General features: G+C 35.2%; 1 protein-coding gene across 5 annotated transcripts in view; it reads left to right on the top strand.

Moving 5' to 3' along the window:
• Positions 1-23044, top strand: part of SRFBP1 (serum response factor binding protein 1) — a 62424-nt gene that overhangs the window by 5510 nt on the left and 33870 nt on the right. For 3 of the 5 annotated variants that reach the window (XM_033181452.1, XM_033181450.1, XM_033181451.1), the window contains exons 2-3: positions 7061-7149; positions 8184-8256. In XM_033181452.1, coding sequence (XP_033037343.1) covers positions 7061-7149; positions 8184-8256 — 162 coding nt within the window. Of the gene's footprint in view, positions 1-7060; positions 7150-8183; positions 8257-22412; positions 22480-23044 lie in introns of those variants that run through there. The other 2 variants (XM_033181455.1, XM_033181453.1) reach the window with 2 other exon arrangements.

The following is a 23044-nucleotide window of genomic DNA, read 5'->3' as shown; positions in this document are numbered from 1 at the left end:
TATTTTTAAAAATTGTTGCTCATCAGAAATAAAAAGTAAAATCAGCAATAAGTTATCATCCATATGACAAAATTAGGATCCTTTTTATAAAACAATAATTTTGGCCAGGTGCAGTGCCTCACTCTGTAATCCCAGCACTTTGGGAGGCTGAGGCTGGCGGATCACTTGAGCTCACAAGTTTGAGACCAGCCTGGGCGACATGGTGAAACCTTGTCTCTACAAAAAATACAGAAAAATCAGCCAGACATCGTAGTACATACCTGTAGTCCCAGCTACTTGGGAGGCTGATGTAGGAAGATGGCTTGAGCCCGGGATGGGGCGGAGGTTGCGATGAGCCGAGATCACACAACTGTTCTCCAGCCTGGGCAATAGAGCCAGACCTTGTCTCGAAAAAAGACAAGAAACCCAATAGTTTTGTTAACTATGAATTACTTCAAACGTATGGGAAATAATGTAACGAGTCTTATCATCTGCTTCCTCTGTTTAGGAAATGTCAATGTTTTGCTATATCTTAATGTTTAATTCCACCAATCTTCTTTTCTACCTCAGCGGTAATTATTCTTCTTGGTGTGTGTTTTTCTCTTCTATATTTTTTACAATTTTAGTAACATAAGTATCTATACCCAGTGTATAGTATTGTGTTGTGTACTTTTAAACTGCATATTGTTCTACAAATTAGAAATTATAGTAGTCTCCCCTTATCCATGGGGGTTATGTTCCAAGACTCCCAGTGTATGCTTAAAACCTCAGATAGTACCAAACTGTCTTCATTATTATTATTATTATTTTCTGTACTCTAATGGGCAGGTAACAGATACAGCAGGAATACACTGGATGTGTGATTTACATCCCGTGTGGGATGGAGTAGCACAGTGAGAGGTATCATCATGCTGCTCAGACTGGTACACAGTTTAAAATGTATGAGTTATTTATATTGGAATTTTGGCTAACCGCAGGTAATTGAAACTGCTGACAACAAAATTGTTGGTAAGGGGGGACTCCTGTATTTTATTCACCAAATGTTACTTTTCAAGTTTTATCCATGTAATACCTAGAGATCTTTTGCATTGATTTAAAATACTACATTGCTATATGCTTTATTTAATACATTATCTTCTCTCTCATGCTACATTTTGTTAAAGTGCTGCAATGAATAATCTTGTGTGTAGCCTTTTCCTGTTGTTGAGGTATCTTCGGAATAGATTCCTAGAAGTAGGACTTTTGTTTTAAAGTACAGCAAGGTTTCCTCCAAAGGAGTAAACCAGTTTGCATTTCTACCAGCAGTGCATTTGTCTGTTTCCTCACAACCTCATACACAGAATATGTTGTCATAGTTTTTTTGTATTTACTAACCTGATAGGTAATTAATGAATAACAGAAGTTTTAATGTATTCTTAGAAACACAGATATACTTAGATTTTTCTGGACACCACAAGTTCCCCTGGAACAATACTAGCTCTTGGAGTAACTATTTTCTAATAACTATAGATTTTTATTACAGGCTAACTCAAAAACATGGTAAAGTTGGTGAATTATCAGAGGCTAACTAGTTGGCCAGCTAACACATAGCCAGCCAAAAGTCAATTCAAGTAGCATTTAATTTTGTCTTTGGACCAAAGTCGGCTGTCTGCTTTGTATATCAGAAACTTGCTGTCATTGTCACCACAGAAATAGAGCTCATTCTCTAAAAAGCAAATTCATATTAAACATAAGTGTATAAGAGATTGTGTGAATGAGAAAGCTAGTTTATTTAAAAAAATCTAGTATACATAGTAATGCTCACATTGTAAAACACATTCTTTTCCTGTATATACTGACCATCAGCGGCTTGGTATGTAGAAATGCAGAAAGGGGTTTTAGTTGCATGATTCATGTTGAGCTATGATGCATCTGTTCCCATAATTGAGTTATTCCAGAACAGATTAGATTTCTCAAGTCTCTGAGCTGGGGAACCCTTTCTTTGGAATTTCCTTGAGTTGGACACTGCTAACTTTTGCCTCTCTGTGGTTTCCTTTCCTGTGTTTATGTTGACTGTTCTGAGTCATCTCACATGGTCTTTTCCCAAATAGCTATATTAGACTTCCATTGTATTTATAGTATTTTTATATTGTCTATGCAAGAGATGCCCTATGTTTAGATTTTGCCAGGTTACCTTTAAAGGCCTCTGTATGCCTAATTTATAGGTGGTACTTCACTGTCAGTACATACATATTCACTGTGTATGTAAGTCTTAACTCTTTTTCTTTAGATCTTATAGATTGTCTTAAATGCATTCTCTTGCTGTTTGGAAGCCCCTCGGCTTGGCTTCATCAGTCTTGTTGGTGATGGCCTCAGATTTTCCCTTCAATTTCTGTCTTCAGAACCCTTCCTTCTACTTCTCTTTCATTTGCTTTCTTCTGTGTCAGCATATTTTATTTACATTTCTAAGCCTCTATTTTCTCTGTGCTCACACTGTTGCTCTGTTCTTTCCCTCCTAAACAATAATCATACTGTTTTTACAATTCTAACAATGACAATTCTTGCTTTTGGTTAGAGGTTTGCCAAAGTGTACTGCCATTAGGCAGTGCACTTAGACTTCTGGCAGTATTGGTGTACTAGGTCTGTTCGTTGCCTTCTGGGTTGTCTGTCAACAAACTTTATAACTCCTGGGTGACAAATGAATTGGCAGCCTTTTAAATCCTAACTTAAAGGCTATATTTGTCATCAGTTTTGCAAAAATCTAAGTGTTTGGGGAAACCTAAGTCTTAAATATATGAGGTATTCTTTTTGGTTTTAGAGTTCCCTTATCCATTAATACAAACATAGTATTTCTTAAATTGGAATTTTAAAATTGGAGACAAGCTTTCTTATGATTGGACTGTAACCAAGGACCAACTCTGCCCACTGCAGTTTATTAGTTAAGTTTGGTTAACAGTAGTTAGCAAATGGTATATTATCATCTCATGTACCTGCAAAGTTAAGCAATTAGAAACATTTGTTAATATATTTTAATGTATAGTTCATCACTTGCTATTAGTTTATTTTATGAATAACTTTAAGAAATGTATCATGACACCATATAATTCTGTTTATGCAACGTGGCAGTTCTTTTTTTTTTTTCCTTAAACTTTGTCTGTGTGCCTTTTCATTTATGCAGAGTATGATTTTTTTTCTAAATGGGTCTAACTTTGAAACAAATTCCTAAGAGGTTAACTTATCTAGGGGAAAAGAAGCCTGATTACTGTGCATTTTTAAAATATATTATGCATTTGAAACAGTGAATAGACAGTGTGTATTGTTACATTTCTGTTCATTTATTTAACCAATATTTATTGCACATATATTGTGTGCCATGCACTATGTTAGGTGTTAAGATGCAGTGTTGGGTAAAACCAGATACTTGACCTTCACAGAATTTATAACCTACTGGGGAAAGACACATTAAAAATAATCAGATTAAAAGTAAAGTATTAAGTTACCAAGTAAAGGTACTTGTGACCCTCTAAGGGAGGCCAGAAAAGACTCTTCACAGAAATGACAGTTGGTCCAAAATCAGGATGAATAGATGTTAACAAGCTGACATGGGAAGAAAGAACATTCTGACCAGTGGAAATGGTAGGTGTAAAGGCTTTGTAGTAGAAGTGAGCATGGTGAGGACAGGGGACTGAAAGGCCAACGTGGTTCTTCTGAGAACAGTTGGAGACTGTTAAAAAGAGTTACGTAAAGGTGTGACATTGGATATATATACTTTAAAAAATTTTATTCTGACGGCATTGTAGATAACTGGTTGGAGAGAGGCAAGAATAGGTGTGGAGAAACCAGTTAACAGTATCTCAGCCACGATTGCAAAAAGGTCAAGATAGGGGAAAAAGTGGTACAATTTGAAAGATAATTAGGATTTAAGATTAATAGGACTCGGAGATTCATTGTGAAGGATTAAGAGAGCTACCGCTAATGACCCTTAGGTTTATAACTAAAAGAATTGTTCCATTCCCTGAAATATGAAACTCCCCTCCCCCACAAAAGAAGGGAAAGGTCTTATTGGAGGTGAGGAACATGAGTTTAAGTGTGAATTTGAGGTGATTTTGAGCGCACTCAGAAAGAAATGTCAAGCAGAAAGTTGCACATTTGGGCTTGAAGCTAAAAGGAGTGATCTCAGCTGAAGGTAAAATTTTTGACTCCTCTTTGTTTATGTGGCAAATTAAATATGCACACATAAGATCTCCTAAAGCTAAACAATGTATTGTGAAAAGAAACACTGGCTTGGGACTGCCCCTTCAACTCTTAACATTTTATGAGTGGATAGAAGTGGATGAATTTTCAAAGAAGATCAAAATAGAGTGAGTAGAAAGGAAGGAAGAAAACTGTCTTGGAAAACCAAGGGAAGAATGTTTGAAGAAAGAGAAAGTGGTCAAAAATGTCGAATTTCCGTTGGATTTCAGGGGCTTTTTTGGAAATCATTGATGTCCTTAGTGACATCTTTTAGTAGACTTGATGAGGATGATAATCAAACTGGATTTGTGTGGCATGCAGAAATAGAGATACTGAGTTTGGATGTCTCTTTCTAAAAGCTTAATTCTCCACATAACTAAAGAGGGGGTGGTCCTAGTGAACTACGTAATGAGGATGTTTATTTAGTCTCTAATGAAAATGACTCAAGCATGTTTAAAAATCAGTGAGAAACAAATGCGTTAAAAGGAAGAGAATGACAATGCTATGGTAAAGGGATAAACCATAGTAGAGATTCTAGGAAGGCAGAAGAGAATGGGCTCTAAAAGACAGTTGAAAGATTAATGCCGGGCGCGGTGGCTCACGCCTGTAATCCCAGCACTTTGGGAGGCCGAGACGGGCGGATCACGAGGTCAGGAGATCGAGACCATCCTGGCTAACACAGTGAAACCCCATCTCTACTAAAAATACAAAAAAATTAGCCGGGCGTAGCGGCGGGCGCCTGTAGTCCCAGCTACTCGGGAGGCTGAGGCAGGAGAATGGCGGGAACCCGGGAGGAGGAGCTTGCAGTGAGCCGAGATCGCGCCACTGCACTCCAGCCTGGGGGCAGAGCGAGACTCCGTCTCCAAAAAAAAAAAAAAAGAAAAAGAAAAAAGAAAGATTAACTTCAGATATGTGTAGTGGTATATCTTATATTGTAACTTTATTCATAAAGGAAGATGGGTCATGGAAGTACATTTGCATTCATGGTAGTAGAAAAATGATGGTCCCCAACTGATAATTATTTTCTCCATGCGATTGAAAGAAAGAAGGGAGGACGGAGACTAGAGGATTCAGGAGAGTAGGCAAAAGTTTAAAACAGGCATTGTAGAGTGAATTGAACAGAAAAATATAGGATGGCTAGGAAGAATGGGGGTCCACTTGAGGTTAATTATGATGAATTTATAGTAGACAGAATGTTACAAGTATTTGCTATTGACATACAACAATGAAGAACTCAGTGTTTTTTTCATTCAAGACTATGGTTTCTTAACCAGAGGGATAGGAGTTTAAGAAATTGGCAAGTGTTTATCATGTATCTAAACTGCGTAAAAAGAGGAACATGTAAAAAGAGGAAATGTAGGAGTCAGTGGATTGGTGGTCCTAATGAAGTCAAAGATGGTTGTGGTGGGTGGAGTTAAGCAAGCAAGCTGATAGAGGTTGTGATCACAGTGTGGAATATTTGAATTAATGGTTTTAGAAATTGAATATTATGAATGATGACGAGGTTGACAGTGTAGCCATGGAAGTGGATGGCTGAAATAGAATAGATTAGGTCTTTAGAAAATAAGTAAAGAAGATATAACTATCAAATGGGCTATTCAACTGGACATGTAAGTTACACAGAATGATGGCAGAACTTAGGGTATAAAGAAGTTGTAAGTTGGTTGCTAATATCTTCAGTGAATAAGGGAGTGAATGATGTGAAGGGTAAGAGAAGATATTATTAATTGAATGGAAGAGCCTTAAAGAAACAGGATGATGTTGATAATGTTATTTTGGCAAGAAGAATTTGAGGAATTTTGTGTGCCAGGTACTCTTGCAGGACAAAGAAAACACTATATAAATATTACAAGACTCCTGTTTTCTAGGAGCTTGCTGTCTATAGAAAAAGACAGCCACATGAGCCATTAGTAACAATGCAGTGAGGTAGATGCTTTAATGACAGAATCTGTGTAGTGGGGCCCCCAGGGATGGAGTGGTTATCTCTAACTGAAGAAGTCATTGAAGGTTTCACTGGAAGGACTACATTGGAACTGAATTTTATGTAGTCCCTGAAGTGAAGAAGGGGAAGAAGGACATTCCAGGAGTAATTTTTAAGATGTATGCCTCCTAACTGTGATAGACAGAACATAAACTCCGTGATTACATGCCATTGCACTGAAAGCTATTATGATGTGTATTTTTTTTTATAAATAGAATTTCCGTTTCTTGGCCTATAGCTCTGCTTTTTATTCTTAGAGTTAAACATTGTTCTCTGGTAGGATGATTTAAAGTATGTATTTGTATGTGTGTGGCGGGGGGATCATTTTTGTTGACATGCACATATGCTTGCACACAATGCCCTTGTGTTTGTGGAGCTGCTTTTAAAATTATACTTGAAATAATTTATTACTAAAAATAATGAAAGTTTTGTTTTATAAATAAATAAAATAAATTGCTAATTAAAAGCTAATTTGCTAATTAAAATACTCATTCAACAAATTAAATTCCTACCATTATGAGTGAGGCTTTGTTTTAAACGGTGAGAATACAAAGATGAATATGACAGGTTCTGATTTCAGGGAACTCACTGTTTATTGTGTTCCAAACCCAGCAAGATATAAGTGTAACATTAAAATACTTATCTCGGGTAATACCACGACTTTTTAAAAAATTATAGCTTGTTTTTTTAAGCCCTTAGACACATTTTTAGCCTGTTGATTTATTCCTTCACTATTTATGGAAGAGGTTTGATTACATCAAGCTATGAATATAGTTAGACAAAAAAGGTAAAGTGGTAGACTAAGTCTATAATATTAAGACTCAAAATAAAGTGTGTTTGTTCCTGAAGTAAGTGTGTTTCTTCTAATTATGACTTTATTCTTCAAAGGTTGTGAAGATGAGAAAAGAAGTGAAGAGAATACGAGTTTTGGTTATCCGAAAACTTGTCAGGAGTGTTGGCAGACTGAAGTCAAAAAAGTTAGTCATTTAAAGTCATGAACTTGTGACTAATAAAATGTCAAAAGTTGTTTTTATTTGATGCTTTAAAATGTTTAGGGTGGGATATAGAGAAGTAATCAAATATCTTACTCATACAGCATTTTTGTTTTGTATGTGGAGATGATGTGAGATAGAATGTGCTGTGTCAGCATGCCCTTCTATGGTTTGAACATCATTGCTCAAGATACAGGATGAATTTTTCTGCTGCTTTTGCAAAACTCTCTTTTGGTCTTTTCAGAATAAAATTCCCTTGGGCTTATCTGTTTTATGTTATTAGAAGTTATTTTAAGGTACTGATATAGCTTAACAAATCTAGTAATACCTTAAGAATCAGTTTTGAAGATTTTATATCACATTTTTTCTTGAATTGCTAAGTAATTTGAAATCTTCAGTATCTTGTGAAAGTGTTTATTAGAACATTGTGTTCCATGTAATTTTTTGGAAAAATATAATATTTTGTATTTTTAGTATCACTAGTGTTAGTGAAAAAGTATTTTATTTTTATTTATAGTTCTTCTTATAATGTAAGCATGAATACTTAACCTTCAAATATGTTTTGTTCCTGATTAATTTCCTGCTTTTTCATAAATATGTCAGAATATTGCCCTTCTTTATTTTTTCCTTAAATTCCAGAGAGCAAATTTTCATTTGATAAAATTGTAGCCAAACTCTAATTGTAACTTATGAAATTTATATTACATTAAATGTACTATTGATTGATTGATTTAAAAAGTGTTATTAAGGAACTAGAGAAGGCAAACTATCAGCAATGATAGTCATTAATACAATGCCAAGACAGTACTTATTTTTGCCAGTTACTGACATATGGGTTTGTTTAGTAAATTGAGGTTTCTTTTGGGAGTGGGGAAAATGGGCAGTGTAGGATAGTGGCATGATTGTTATTTAGAGATTTATTACACTTTTCTAAAAAGAAATGAAGTGATTATCCATTACAATATGAGTCTAAAAATTAATGCTTTGCCTGGCTACGTATTGTAATGTATTTTTTGCAGGGGTACTGAAGATGCACTGTTAAAAAACCAAAGACGGGCGCAACGATTGCTTGAAGAGATCCATGCCATGAAAGTAAGGACTTCTGTGGGTGTGTATGTGCATATGTTTCTGCGTATCCTGTTATCCTGCATTTTGTTTGTGTGTGGTATTGCTTACTTGATATGCCTGAGAGTTGCCTAAGATATCTTGTATCAATCTATTTGGTGAAAATGTAGTACATTTAGAAAATTGTAGTGTTTAAGCTTGCATTTTTCTATGTTTTTGACTGAATTTGTTAAAGTGCTAGGCTAATTTGAGTCAAAATTGTGCCAAACTAAATTCATCTATGTTTAATAATGCCTCATGCCTCAGGTTTTTAATTTTTACTATAACTTTAGCATGAAGTCAGTTCAAGAATTAAAGTCTTCACTCTATTTGGGAATGTGGATGGTGATGTTGGTGGCTGACATCATGCTTTCCTTGTTGTCAACTCAATAAATTTTATGTATTGGTATCAGCATTTTTATTCGGTTCTGTAGTTCTAAATTAGTGTTAGACCAACATGATCCCATATTTTTGTTTTTTTTCAGTCAGACTCTTCACTAGCATAATTTTTAGGTCTTCTCGCTCTCTTACTTTGAGGAAACTTTCATTTACCAAATGACATGACATTAAATGTCTGGGAGACTGTTTTACTGTAGAACTTAAAAACAACATTTGGTCCCAGCAATTTTCTTAATTGCAGGGTCATTTTGCATGCATGTTTGCCTATTATATTTTGGTATAACTTTCAAGTTTTGAATTAGGTAAAAGAGAAAGAAAACTCTCTAACAATATTTTAATTGAGTTAGGTGATCAAAGCTTCTCATCCTTTCTTCCTTTTAAAGGGATAGATAGTAAAGTGTTTAATAGGACAAAGTTATCCCAGTTAATCTGAATAAAAACATCTAGGAAACGACTCTTTGATATGAAGTATATTTGTTTCTTGTGTTCTTCCCTCCCCCCCGCTGCACACTGTTGTAAAATTCATGGAATCCATCTGATAAAACTTTTCTTTATCAAAATTATAATCCCCTTTGTATCCAGTCATTCAGGAAGAAAAAGTATTCTGTATTTGACTGTCATTGATGATTTGTGTCTCTGTGGTTTGCAGATTATTTAGTCTTTTTCATATACCTTTTTTTAATGATATCCTATGAGAAATAAAATCTAAAATCTTTAGAGATTTTGCCTTGAGAATAGCAATAAAATAGGAAGTTACAATTTATCTCTTTCACTTTCTCTTAACCAAGGTTCTTACTAAATTACATTGCCTACCTAAATTTTCCCTGTAATTTCTTCTGAATAGTCATTTTTGTAGTCTTAAATTATTCAGAGGCTTGGAGCTACTATATAATTGCTGATTTTATTTTACCATGGAAAGAATGTAGTGTGTGTGTGTGCGTATGCATGTATATATATACACATACACACACAATGTATAGTTGGCTATTCTGACTTTAACTTCTTTTGTAATGCTGTTTAAAAACTGGAATTTAAATATTTATATATATGTAATATATATATACACACACACTACATTCTTTCCATGCTTTATTATATATAATAACTTGTATGCAGTGTACGAAGAGTTTGAGAACAGAAGATACTCAATCTTTAGAATACTTCCCTGTTGTAAATTTCAGTGATACATTTGGTTAAGTTAATTAGAAAGAAAAGTTGTCCTTTTTGATCTAAATGTAAAGCCTGTTTTCTTTTTTTGTTGTTGTTTTGAATCTCATCAGCAAAGGGAAATCTGATTCAGTGATAAAGTTTGTAGGTTTACAAGATTACCACATCACTACCGTGGTTTGGTTTGGTTTGGTTTGGTTTGTGTTCTATTTTTCACTGTGATTATGCAATGGAATGGTTGCATCGTAGAAAGCCAAATTCATAGCCTATGTATTCCTTGAATTCATAAAATTCATAGTATGTATATTTGTGGCAGGAGTTAGGGCATGCTGGGTTGGCTACTCTGACTTCAACTTCTTTTGTAATGCTTTTTAAAAACTGGAATAAATTTAAATATGAAGTGAATACTAGAAAGACTATATGTTTGCTGTTCTTTTTTTTTTTGAGATAGAGTCTTGCTCTGTCACCCAGGCTGGAGTGCAGTGGCTGGATCTCAGCTCACTGCAAGCTCCGCCTCCCGGGTTCACACCATTCTCCTGCCTCAGCCTCCCGAGTAGCTGGGACTACAGGCGCCCGCCACCTCGCCGGCTAGTTTTTTGTATTTTTTAGTAGAGACGGGGTTTCACCGTATTAGCCAGGATGGTCTCGATCTCCTGACCTTGTGATCCGCCCGTCTCGGCCTCCCAAAGTGCTGGGATTACAGGCTTGAGCCACCGCGCCCGGCCTGCTGTTCTTACATGTCAAATTTTATTCCTTATTTACGGTTCTTTTACAATTTTTTTGTCTTTTCTAAACAAAGCAAATACATACAGCATTTTTCTTAATTAGTAGGTCATTTGTAATTTTCTTAGGAAGTAGTTATTACTTACTTGAGAGTATCAAATAAATGGTGACAAAACAAACTCTCAGTCTTAATTAAATTTGGAGAAAAGACCTCTGCTTATTTATTTTTCCAGAGAAATTTTTTCCTTGGCTCAGATACTGCTTCATTTTTATCGTCTTATCGATGACATACTGTCCTATTCTTGCTTTCTGTAATAATAGGGTATTTAGTTGCAGGATGACTTCTTTGTGAAGAAATCCTGAGTATTTTTAGAAATGAGCGTTTGCTTTTTCTGGCCAACCAAGAAAAAAATTGACTTGATCTTTATCCTTTAAAATCATAGGTTCTAATTTTATAGACTATGGTGTATGAAACCCAAGTCTTTGCTGCCTTTTCTAATAGTGTCTATACTTTTAACTTTGATATTAGTAGAAATATTGGCTTCTAAAACAGTTTCTTTTTCTTTGAAAGTTAGTTAAATTAACCTGTCAACATTTACACATCAGTAAGTTACTTAGCTGGAAAAGGAGATGGCAAAATTCAAACATATACTGAAATTACTCAAAATGTGCAACAAATCTCTTACTCGATAATGAAAGTAACAACTAGCTTTTACTGAGCATTTACTATGCGCCAGGCAGTATATTATGTGTTTTATATTTACTGTCTCACTAGGTAGATACCATTTTTATTCCTGTCTTACAGAATAAGAAACTCAAGCTTAGAGAAATTAAGCAATTTATCACTGATTATAAAGCTAATTATGTTATCCACTGTAGTATACTGCTTCAGTAAGATGAGAACATCCTATGATATAGCTAGACACTTTCCTAGATATTGGAGGAGATAATTTAATAAACATGAAACTTGCCATCTAGGAAAAAAAAGACCCAAAGATGTACCATGTGTTTTCAGATCCTTTAATTCCTCACAGGTAAATATACACAGTAGCCTATATCTGTATTTCTTTTTTTTTTTTATTTGAGACAAAGTCTCTCTCTGTTGCCCAGGCTGGAGTGCGGTGGCCCCATCTTTGCTCACTGCAACCTCTGCCTTCCGGGTTCAAATGATTCTCCTGCCACAGCCTCCTGAGTAGATGGGACTACAGGTACCTGCCACCACACCTGGCTAACTTGTATTTTTAGTAGAGACGAGGTTTTGCCATATTGACCAGGCTGGTCTCAAACACCTGACCTTGGGTGATCCGCCTGCTTCAGCCTCCCAAAGTGCTGGGATTACAGGCAACCACTCCTGGCCTGTCTGTATTCTTTTTTAACCTCTTCCTCTCTAAGGCTGTTACTTCTTCCTATCCTGAATATTCTTTAAGATGAGAATTTATGTGTTCTTCTTTGAGACCTTGTTCTGCCTGCTACCTCTTACTTTTCTCCTCTAGTTTAAAACTCTCTCCTTTTGTTTTATTCTTCCCCTAGTTTTACATTCTGAAATCTATTATTAAAACCAACCTTTGAGCTTGTAATCAGTAGTTAGGATCACTTTGTCTCAGGCTTCTGCACAGCTTGATCCTAAGTGGTTGTCATTAGCAGATCACAAATCGAAAAAGATAGTATAGATTATAATCTGTAAAAGCATAAAAGTTAAGTAAAATGGTATATCATCAAAATAATATAATTATCATATCATTTAAACCTCACCACAACTCTAGGGAGAATCCCATTTCAGAGGACATGTTCAGAAGTATTCTAGGCTGCGTATACCCCTTAGATTGGATGTTTATCGTTGTATGTATTCATATACTCTTTAAAATTTTGTGATATTTCTGGTTATATGTGCTTTCTTAAAAATTATTGGGTTTTTTTCTATAGTTTCACATACTGTGGTTTTGGTAATTTTTTTTCCTATGAATGCTTAAACAAGTTCCTTCATAGGGTAAAAGATACCTTATTGAAGCCTGTAAGTACACTGTACTGTGCTAATTAGCTATGTCAACTTGACATTTTGTTCGTTTATTCTATGAAAGTAATTGTATTAAAAGTATCATTAATCTTACACTATAATTATTTCTGACAATTTTATTTGTGAGCCAATATGTTACCAAATCAGACTCAACGTGTTAGAGCTCTTACCTAGAATCAGCTTTCCTGATAATTGTAAGGATGCAAATAGTCAGAGGGGACAGGTGAAGCAAGGAGAGAGATCTGGGGCTCTCTGTAATTCCACAGGCCCTTCCTTTCCACATCAGACGTGTACTTTCCAGCGCAGAGTCTCCCAATGAGGAAGTCTGGTTATTACCTCATATCAGAGCGCATTTCCGTTTTGAAACTTCTCCATGTAATATCCTCAGGTTATATAGCTTACATGATATTCTCCAGTGTGCCAGGCTTCATAAACCCGTAAATTCTGGGTTTGTTTATTTTAAGCATCCTTAACAAGGGACAGCCTACTAAGATCATTCTTCAGATAAGGACCCTCCAGCTAACAAAAACTCATTATCCTATCTACCAGAGGGACTGCTTACCAGCATGTTAACACAAAGACTAAACTGCATCACCTCCCTTTCCTAGAGTTTCCTCCTGTTAAAGGAAATGAATAGATCCCAAGATAGCTACTTTAATTCTCCCCTCCGTGATATGTAATAATCTTCCTTTTAGCTTTTCTTTTGTGTTTCATAATGTATAATACTGTGTTTATACTTTAACTTCCAACTTTTTGGAAAATACTTCAAGCCTATAGAAAATTGTAATACTGCAATATGATAATAATAGTGCATTGTATCACATGCATGTTTGTACCTTTACTATCAGTGCTGAGTTTTCTAGCACTTGATTTAAGTGCCATATGCCAGATTGTAAAGGTATCTTTTTGGTTTGATGTTACTAAGTAATCTGTGAAATGATACTGTGAGACTATGTGAATATCTTGTAGTCTTTCACCCAGCGATTAATATTCTATGGCAACATCTGTTAAAACGTTTTTATTGTTTCTGTTTCTCTGCTGCAGTAATTTATTTCTCTGATAATATTTTCATTCTTTGAGAGGAATTTTTGAGCACCATCAAGGATAGTGATAATAGCCATTTTTGTTTATGGAGAAGAAAAATGTTCTTTTTCCTTTCCTGTTCATATGCTGGGTAATTTTGGACTGGCCATTATGAAGTTGCAGAGATTCTGGATTTGGTTATTTTTCTCGAATAAGTGGCTGTTTTAATGAAGTTTCTTGGCTAGGTTTTAACTTTAAACTACGTTTCTTAGACAGCAGTTCCAGTCTCAGTTTAGATCTTTTGTCTTTCAGGAAGATGCTTTAAATCTGCTACTTATCTGAACGCTTAAGATATTTAGAGATTTCTTCTCTCTCTCCCTTCTGGGCTTACCCTGCTCTCTCAGCAGATAAAGTATCCTGGATTCATTTTTTCAGGGGTAGCTCTGCCACTGTTTCTAAACCCTGCTGATTGCAGTTGGCTTTAGGCTAAACCTTGAAGAAATGGTAACTACTTGTGCTGTACAACTTTCCATCTTCTTTCCTCCAAGTAGGTTTGGTGGACCCTCCATTAGAGTCTGTCTGTTTCCATTTACTCTCTGATATCTTCAGATAGGCAGATAGGGCTTTTGAGTAGCATGTCCAGGTGTTATGGTTGTTTTCAGGATTGGGGGTATGGGGATGATTAATCATGTTATCTTATTCTGAGGGCCTCAAGACACACTACAATTTTGATTTTAGGAAGATGAAGAAGAATAAGTAAAAGAGACTGAAAAAAATGTAGCCAGTGAAGGAGAAAAAGAACCAAGAGTATCTAGGAAACTTTGTGAAGAAACTCTTTCAAGAAGGGAATGATGAATTAGGTGTTTTTGAAATGAGCACATTTCAAAACACATTCAAATCGTAATAGACTTCCTGCCTCTGGTCTCGCCTTCAGATCATGTTCTGCACTCTAACCAGTGACCTTTCTAAAATGCATATCTAATTAGACTTCTTCCCTGCATGATATACAAGACTCTTTGTGGTCTGTACTCTAGCTACCCTCTGTTGCTTCTCTATCTTCCACTTACCCCGTAACTGTTCTTTTTTACCAGCTAAACTGAATCCCAAACTTAGCAGTTTCATGACCCATTGCCTACATCAGAGTTTTTAAACATAGCACATCTCTCCCACCTGAACAAACACTTCCTCTTCCTTCAACACCAAATTCTTATGTTATTAGCTCTAGGAAACTTTCCCTGGCGCTTCTGGAACTCTAACCCCAGAAGAATTACTTACCTACTCTATACAGGCCCTTTTACTTAGTGTATTTGTGCTATCATATGGTATAGCAGTCTGCTTTCATGCCATTCCTGCTGCTTAGAGAGAACTTCTTAAGAAAATGGGTTATTTTACTCAATTAATTATTCCAAACACCTAGTAGTGTGTCTGATACATAGTGAATGCTGCTTGACTAGCTGACGGAGTGATTTCTACTGCAAATTTTTTTTTTTTTTACATGTTGGCACGTTTACAATGTTGAGGTTGTTCTGAGTCTCTAAAGATAAATGGAATACTATGGAATTGTTATTAAGAAGAATCTGTAATCAGAGGCTTTTCTTTTTGCTTGTTAAGTATCAGAAACAGGAGGAAAAAGGTTCTTCATTTTATACGGTCACCTTAGCCAATATCCTAAGACCATATAACTTCCAATTTAATTTTTTAAAAAGTAGAACTTTTCTTTCTAAAAGTAGAGCAAGAAAGATGTCCTGGTTTGTTAGGCTTCTGTACTTAACTGTGACCTTTGAAATTATAAACAGGAAATCATAGCACTATTTTAAAAAGATCAGTATATAATGCTCTCTTCACACTCATGAAACAGCATTCAGTGACAGATCATCATACTGAAATCCCAGTTTGCTTTCTGACATGTGGTTTCTACAGCTTTAAGTTACTATTTTGTGTAGGTCATATTCCTGAAATTCTTACTGTTGCATTTTTAATATATAGGGGTCATGATTGTCATTGTAGACCATGTTTATATAAAGTCTGTGATTGCCTTAAAATATTCTTTTCTTTTAAATAAGAACATATGTGGAAAATAGCAGTAGTATATATCATCTGTTTTTGAACTTGCTTGCTTCTGGTTGAACACAAAAAACAAGTTGCAGGCCTTTGTTGGCAAAAGAGATGAAAATGCTGTTACCATTTACTAAGTCATAGTATACACCTAAGTTTTAAATAAGGAACTGATTCTGGAATTCTTCACCTAGATAAGCCTACTTCAGAGGCTACTGAGTGTATAAACAAGATTCAGCAGTATGAAGGAAGAAAGCAGTATAACATGGCTTTTTTTAAAAAAATGTTTCCCATTTATTTTTGTTTTGTTTTGATTTGATTTTTTGTTTTGTAATTCTGGAAATTTGAACCTAAACCTTAGCCAAACATTTCCTAATAACTGTGAAAGTATCCAAAGCATTTTTAAATTATTAATTCAAAAATTTTGGACAACCAATACTGCTATCATGATTCCAGTCTGAAATAATATGGTGCTTGAGAAAAGAGTTAACTATTACAACATATTTTGTTGGAAACACATCATAGGAGACAAAGGGCCCTAGAGAAAAGCAGCAGTAAGATCAGTAAGTAGCTGGTCTTACAAAATGGGATGTTCTTTTTGTTTTTTTAACTGGATATCACCTCATTTTGGGGTTAAATGGAGACAAATTATATGCAAACAGTAAGCTTTTCTTCACAAGGCCATCCATTTTGATAGAAGGGAATGTCCAGAAGGAAAAAGTTTGTTCGACTTATTTCTTAGAATACAGAAGTGTTCTATGTAGAATCTTCAGACTGATGTAATTGCTGGGTGTCATTTTCTGTCTGCCTCTTTGAACCTGACAGAAGTGAATCATTTTATATGCCAAGAACAATTTTGATGTTTTTATTTGGCATAAAAAGTGTGATCATGTTTAATCACTTACATTAAACAAGCTGTTTTGCCTGATTTTCTAAAAAGTATTTTACTGTGAGAGATAGGACTGTATGGTAAAACAGAAGTTTTGGGAGCTTCATTTGACTGTGTTATTTGCTAATGTTTATGTTTAATATTTTTTGATAAGATGCAGATCATTCTACAATTGAATTATACAAGTTTTTTAAGCTTTTGTTGACTGAAACAATTATTTTTATATATTGATGAAAATAATTTATAGGTGAAAAATGCATTAAGCTTAGTTTTTAGAATATGAAGATTCAGCTTTTGACATGAAATTCAACTTGGAATTAAAGTGAGACAGTACTATTTGTAGACATTTAGTAATTCTTTAACTGGCTGCCAGCAAAAACCTGACACTAGTAAAATTTCTTAGTAGTAAACTTACTTTGTTTTATTATATTGTTCTCCTGTTCAAGACCCTAGATTAGCTTCCTGTTGTCTGCCAGATGGGATCTAGTTTTTCATGAGTATTAAAAGCATTTTCATCAGTTGACCCCGGTCATCGTGCACAACTGTATTAACCTCATTTCTGTGTACATACTACAGTCAACATTATATTCCCTATATGTTACGCATTCTTGTTTTTTAAGTTTCTACAGTTTTGCCTGATAACAAGGCAGGATTTTCCACCACATCACACATACTTCTGCAAAATCAGACTATCATTTTCACAGCTTTCACCAACTTCTAAAGTAGTGATTTTATTGGGAAAGATGGAAGATGTATGCATAAGGCTTCATGCCTTAGGGCATATGTCATAATGGATGGGGGTTTTGTGTGATTGGAGAAAGCTCCTCTAGTAATTTGGTTGTATTTTTATTGTTCCCACCAACTGCGCTAAACAGAAACTACCCCACTTACTTAAAATTACCCTGCTTGCTTCATTCATGTGTATGGTCATACACACAATGCTTAGGTAATCAGTTTTTAGAAATCAATTATTAACACATCTTTCTTTTTGTTACTATGACAGGTTATTGGCATGTTATTTCAAACATGAAACTCTGTTTGGATTGCCTTTTTACACAGTCTTCTGCACATAGAAGGCTTTCTGTGAAGTGTCCGTGACATGTTTCAAATATAAATGGGCACATCTATAAAAAGATGTGTAAGAGGTTATAGCAGTATATAATTTTTGTTTCACTTACTGGCTGTAGTGAGTAAATAAAATATACAACATCAACATTCCTAGCCATGGTACACTTTAATTTTTAAGAATTTGAATTTCTATAGTCTTTTAATCCATATAAATGGCATAAATGAAATGTTATTTAAGATGACTATTGCCTTCAACACGATTGTGAAAAGTTACAGTAAAACTTTTCATAATGACAGAGGGATCCAGAACAGAGATATTTTCCAGACCAGCTATACCACACAATCCGTTATCATTGTACAGATTGCATTGTGACTTTAGACTAGAAGCTAAAGTGACTCTCTTTATTTCAGTTAGCACTGTAGGATTCAAAACACAAAAGTTTTACCTGATATTTTTTAGTCTGGTACTTTGCCAGAAAAGTTCAAATACTTACTTATAATCTCATCTCAGAGCCATCCTCATGACCAAAACATTTTATTTTGGCTCAACAAAAATATATTATGTCTATACTTTGTGTGCTCCATGTTTGGCTAGTTTACAAAAATATAGAAATTAATATGGTGCCTGCCTTTGAGAAGCTTAAAGTCTAATTAGAAAAACGGAGAGAGTTTCACTGTGATGTGTTGAAAGATGCTGATAGACATATTTGAGGAGGGACACTTAGCACTGCTTGAAGATTCAAGGAAGTCTTTCTGTAACAGGAAGCTGAGTCTTAAAACTTGAGTGAAACTTTACAAATTATAGGGTGAAAAACTTAAATTTGTATTGCTTCATTGTTTTGTTTTGGTATTGGGTTTTTTCTTTTTTACATTGTAAAGGAAGTATCTGTAGAATCAAGAAATACAAAGCTTTTAGATTATTAGTTTCTATTCATGAAGTCTGTGTAAGGGAAGATAGTGATTTAAACTCATCTCAACATGGTCAAGAGTAAAGATTAACTGCTGTATTTTTTTAATCTAGGTAATAGAAAATAATAAACCTGAATGAAAGACGTAGTTATTAAATACACTCTGCCATGGTTCCTGCACAGTGGCAGTGTTTACTGACATGTCTGGTTTATGTTATATCTAACACTGCGATAACTGAGATATTTAGTGTAACAATTTATAATACCTGACAAGTAAAAATAACTTCAGTATCCATTCTTTCAACAAGCACTTATTGAGCATTTGCCAAATGCTGTGTACTTTTCTAGACACTTATGGTATACCTGAGAAGAGTAGACAAAGGTTTCTGATCTTTTGTAATTTATTTTTGTGGGGAGTTGGGGGATTAGGGTAGGTAGACAACATAATAAATAAGTTAATTGTATAGCATGTTCGTTGATTATATACTGTGGAAGAAACAGAGCGGAGTGGGAAGGATTAGGAATGATGATGTGAAGTAGATACTTGGTTATGTAAGTCTGGAGTTCAGAGAAATTATCTTGGCTACAAATGGAGATTTGGGGGAGATGTTCACTTATATATGATATTTAAAATAATGAAACTGGATGAAATCACTGAGGTATTATTAGATAATAGTAAAAGGAAGAGTACCAAGGACAGAGTCCTGCTCCATTCTTAAGTTGGAGAGAAGAGAAAGAACTAGCAGAGGAGACAAAGAAAAAATAACCAAGAATATGGGTCTGATGTAAGTCAGATGAAGATAGAGTATCAAGAAGAAAGGAAGAATTAACAAAAATTGATAGGCCAAGAAGGGGACAGTGCTGCTGATACACTGAGTAAGAGGAGTACTGAGACTTATTCATTAGATTTAGCAGCTTGGAGATCATCACAGGCTTAAAATAACGGGATTAATGTAACTGGGACAAAAGCCAATGAAGTGAGTTGGAGAGAAAATAAAGAGCATTTGGAGATGGCAAGTGTTGACAAGTGTTATAATTAGGGTGATCATATGACCAAATTTCCCTGGGATTGTCCTAGTGTTCATTCAGCATGTGGCCCAGCATGTTTATTAATGGTGCCTTATTTTATTCTCAAATGGGCTGTAGTCTGAACAACAAATATATGATCAATGTGGTTGTGATTCATTGCTGTCGGTATCCTTTTTGACACCCAAATTTAGCCAGTGGTAACCCCTTTAAGGCAGCCTACATAACTTGTTTGAGACCCTAATTTGAACTCCTTTTGTCCTTTTCCGGCATAAGAAATTATCACAGGGTTTATACTTTTTCTGCCTCATATCTGTAATCAGCCATTTCTCTAAGAAGTCCTGCTTCATTATTAGTGGTATTTAAAAACCAAAACCCGAAACATGGCTAGTTTTTGATTGGAAGGAAAGGGAGTGAGAAAGTTAGGTAGCCAGTTAGAAGGCATTCTAAAGAGAAAATTTTAAAAAGCAAAAATATTACAAAGATATTGAGGTAGAAAATTTATTCAGGTGATTCTATGTAGAATTGAATGTTAAACATGGAAGTGTGTTATAAAATTAGAGCAGTTAGATCAGAAAGATACATTGAGACCAAGTACTGAAAGGATTTAAATACCAAACTGAAAGTTTGACTTCATTCTGTATTCCGGATGGTGATGTAATGGCCCTTTGGAGTTACTCATCCTGGAGTCTGGAAGAACAATTAGGCTATTATAATCCACACAATCCATAAAGAAGTCTTGAACCTAGGAGTGGGATAATGGTAATACAATGGAGGGAACAGATACAACTGATAGTGCCAAAGAGAAAGCAGAAACGGTGATAGGAGCATAACAGAAGCCTAGTAAAGGGAGTCTCAGTATCTCATGACACTGAGCTGTCTAATCCTAGCGGCAGAAGATTGAGATGCAATTTGTTTCCATAGAGAACAAAGGAATAGGTGTAGGAAGAAGATAGTGATATTTTATTTGGAAAAAAAATCTATTGGCAATATGATGATAGAGTATAACTTTATTGAAGTTTCATCTAGAACTGTATGTAAAAAGCAGAACAGTATTTAGGAAATAAAGTTTTTGTTGTCACTGAAAGGTAATCATAATGAAATTCTCAACTATAGAAAAGTGAAGATTTTGGTGTCTCTCACTCTCTCACAAGTTATTTCAGATTCTTTATTTCAGAGAAATGACTCATTTTCAAATAGACCAAAAATCTAGAATCCAGACTTTTCTTGGCACCTTCTAATTTTTTGTATTGAGGATTAATCCCTTATAACCTAAATATACTATTCCAATTTTGATCACACTTTGGAAAATACAAACGTGTTTTGTATTTTATTAAGTAAAAAGCCTGACTCTGCTAAGATTCTCTTGAAATTAAAAATGTCAACATGGTTATTGCCTCCAAGTTGCTTTTTGTGTTTACCCAATCTCCCTTCCCACAGCACAATACAGAATAGTTTGGTTACAAATGTTTACTTTCCCTACTTAACCAGAGGCAACACTACACTGCTTATATGGTTATGAGTCACTATATTAGATTGTTCAAACAGAGTCCCTGGAAAGAAGAAAGACAAGGTTGTAGCCAAATAACCAAAATTGGGATTACCTAATTTTGACTTAGTTTGATATTTTATGTAAAAGCAAAAAGTGGCATCTAGCACTGTGTGGAATAAGAGAACTGGAATAATTCTGATGGATCTGGTTATTAGGGGATGATGTCTTTAATGTTGAAAACATGAATAATATTAGTTTAACATAATTAGGAAGGAATTAAAACAATTTTTAATTGATCATCACTGACAACAGAATATAGCCAAAAAGCCGAAGAGTATTTGCAGTTATATTCAATTTAGAGAAAAATCTAAATTCAAGAGAACTATATTTATCTGGAAAAAAAAAAAGACATTGGAATTTGTTTGTTTGCTTGTTTGTTTGTTTGAGACAGAGTATAGCTCTGTCACCAGGCTGGGTTGCAGTGGCACGATCTCGGCTCACTGCAACCTCCGCCTCCTGGGTTCAAGCGATTCTCCTGCCTCAGCCTCCTGAGTAGCTGGGATTACAGGCACACGCCGCCACACCCAGCTAATTTTTGTATTTTTTTTAGTAGAGACAAGGTTTCACCATGTTGTCCAGGATGGTCTCGATCTCCTGACCTCATGATCCGCCCACCTCGGCCTCCCAGAGTTCTGGGGTTACAGGTGTGAGCCACCGCACCCTGCCTGGAATTAGTTTTAGATGAAGGAAAGCTAAGTGTTGCTGTCTGGTTAATCATCTTACTTAGCATTAACAATATGCACTAGGAAGAACATGGTGTAACAGTATCATATAAGCACAAACTAGTTTCTTTCACAATTTTAAGTGCTATTAACCAGAATTAAGTGTGGTGCATGAGGGACTAGGTGATCTTTAAACACTGAGTACATATAAAATGTCCTTGGAATAGGTATATAACTCCTGTCTGAAATGTCTATTACTGGGTCTAGAAATGGATCTTAGTTTTCCATTTGGCATGAAACCTTTCCTCAGAAAGAACAAGATTGTATCTGCCATCTGCCTGGCTTATTACCTAATGTAGTTTCTCAACCATTCACAATTATAAATCTGTATATTTCAGTGAGTCTTTAAGTAGTGCTTTACTTTCTCCCATTATAAGTAAAACAGAGTAATGTAGAAATGAGCAGTAAGTACTCTTTGCAACACTGTAGTAGTCCTCTTGGCTGATTTTTTTTTTTCCCTAGTATTTGTATTCTTTCAACTTTGTTTCTCTAAAGAAAAAGCCTAGATTGGCAACTGAAAATTTTTTGGCAAATCTTGGATTTGACTTTTTGCTAATAAGAGATTTAACTGATTTTTTTTTTTTTTTTTCTCACTAAGAAATAGACTTAAAACGGAGCTGCCATTCAACCCAGGAATACCACTACTGGGTGTATACCCAAAAAAAGTAAGTCATTCTACCAAAGACACGTGGACATCTATGTTCACAGCTGCACTACTTACAATAGCAAAGACATGGAATCAGTGCAGGTGCCCATCAGTGGTAGATTGAATAAAGAAAATGGTCCATATATACTATGGAATACTGTGCAGCCGTTAAAAAAAAAAACAAAGTGAAATTGTGTCCTTTGCAGCAACATGAATGGAGCTGCAGGCTGTATTCTTAAGCAAGTTAACAGAGGAAGAGAAAAGCAAATACTGCATGTTCTCACTTACAAGTGGGAGCTAATCATTGAGTACCCATGGGCTTAAATATGGGAACAATAGACACTTTGGACTACACAGTGAGGAGAAAGCTGGGTTTAAAAACTACCAATGGGGTACTGTCCTCACTACCAGCATGACGGGATCTGCACTCCAAACCTCAGCATCACACAATATTCCCATGTAACAAATCTGTACATGTACCCTTGTATCTAAAATAAAAGTTGGGGAGAAAAGGAAATAGACATTTAAAATGTTTCTACGCTGGTCCAGTTCTGTTCAACACGTGTTGAACATGAACTTGAGTC

The sequence above is a fragment of the Trachypithecus francoisi genome, unplaced genomic scaffold, assembly GCF_009764315.1.
Source record: "Trachypithecus francoisi isolate TF-2019V2 unplaced genomic scaffold, Tfra_2.0 Lachesis_group2, whole genome shotgun sequence".
NCBI classification, from domain to species: Eukaryota; Metazoa; Chordata; class Mammalia; order Primates; family Cercopithecidae; genus Trachypithecus; species Trachypithecus francoisi.
The sequence above is the reverse complement of the archived record's forward strand: the minus strand, read 5'-3'. Positions and strand labels throughout refer to the sequence as shown.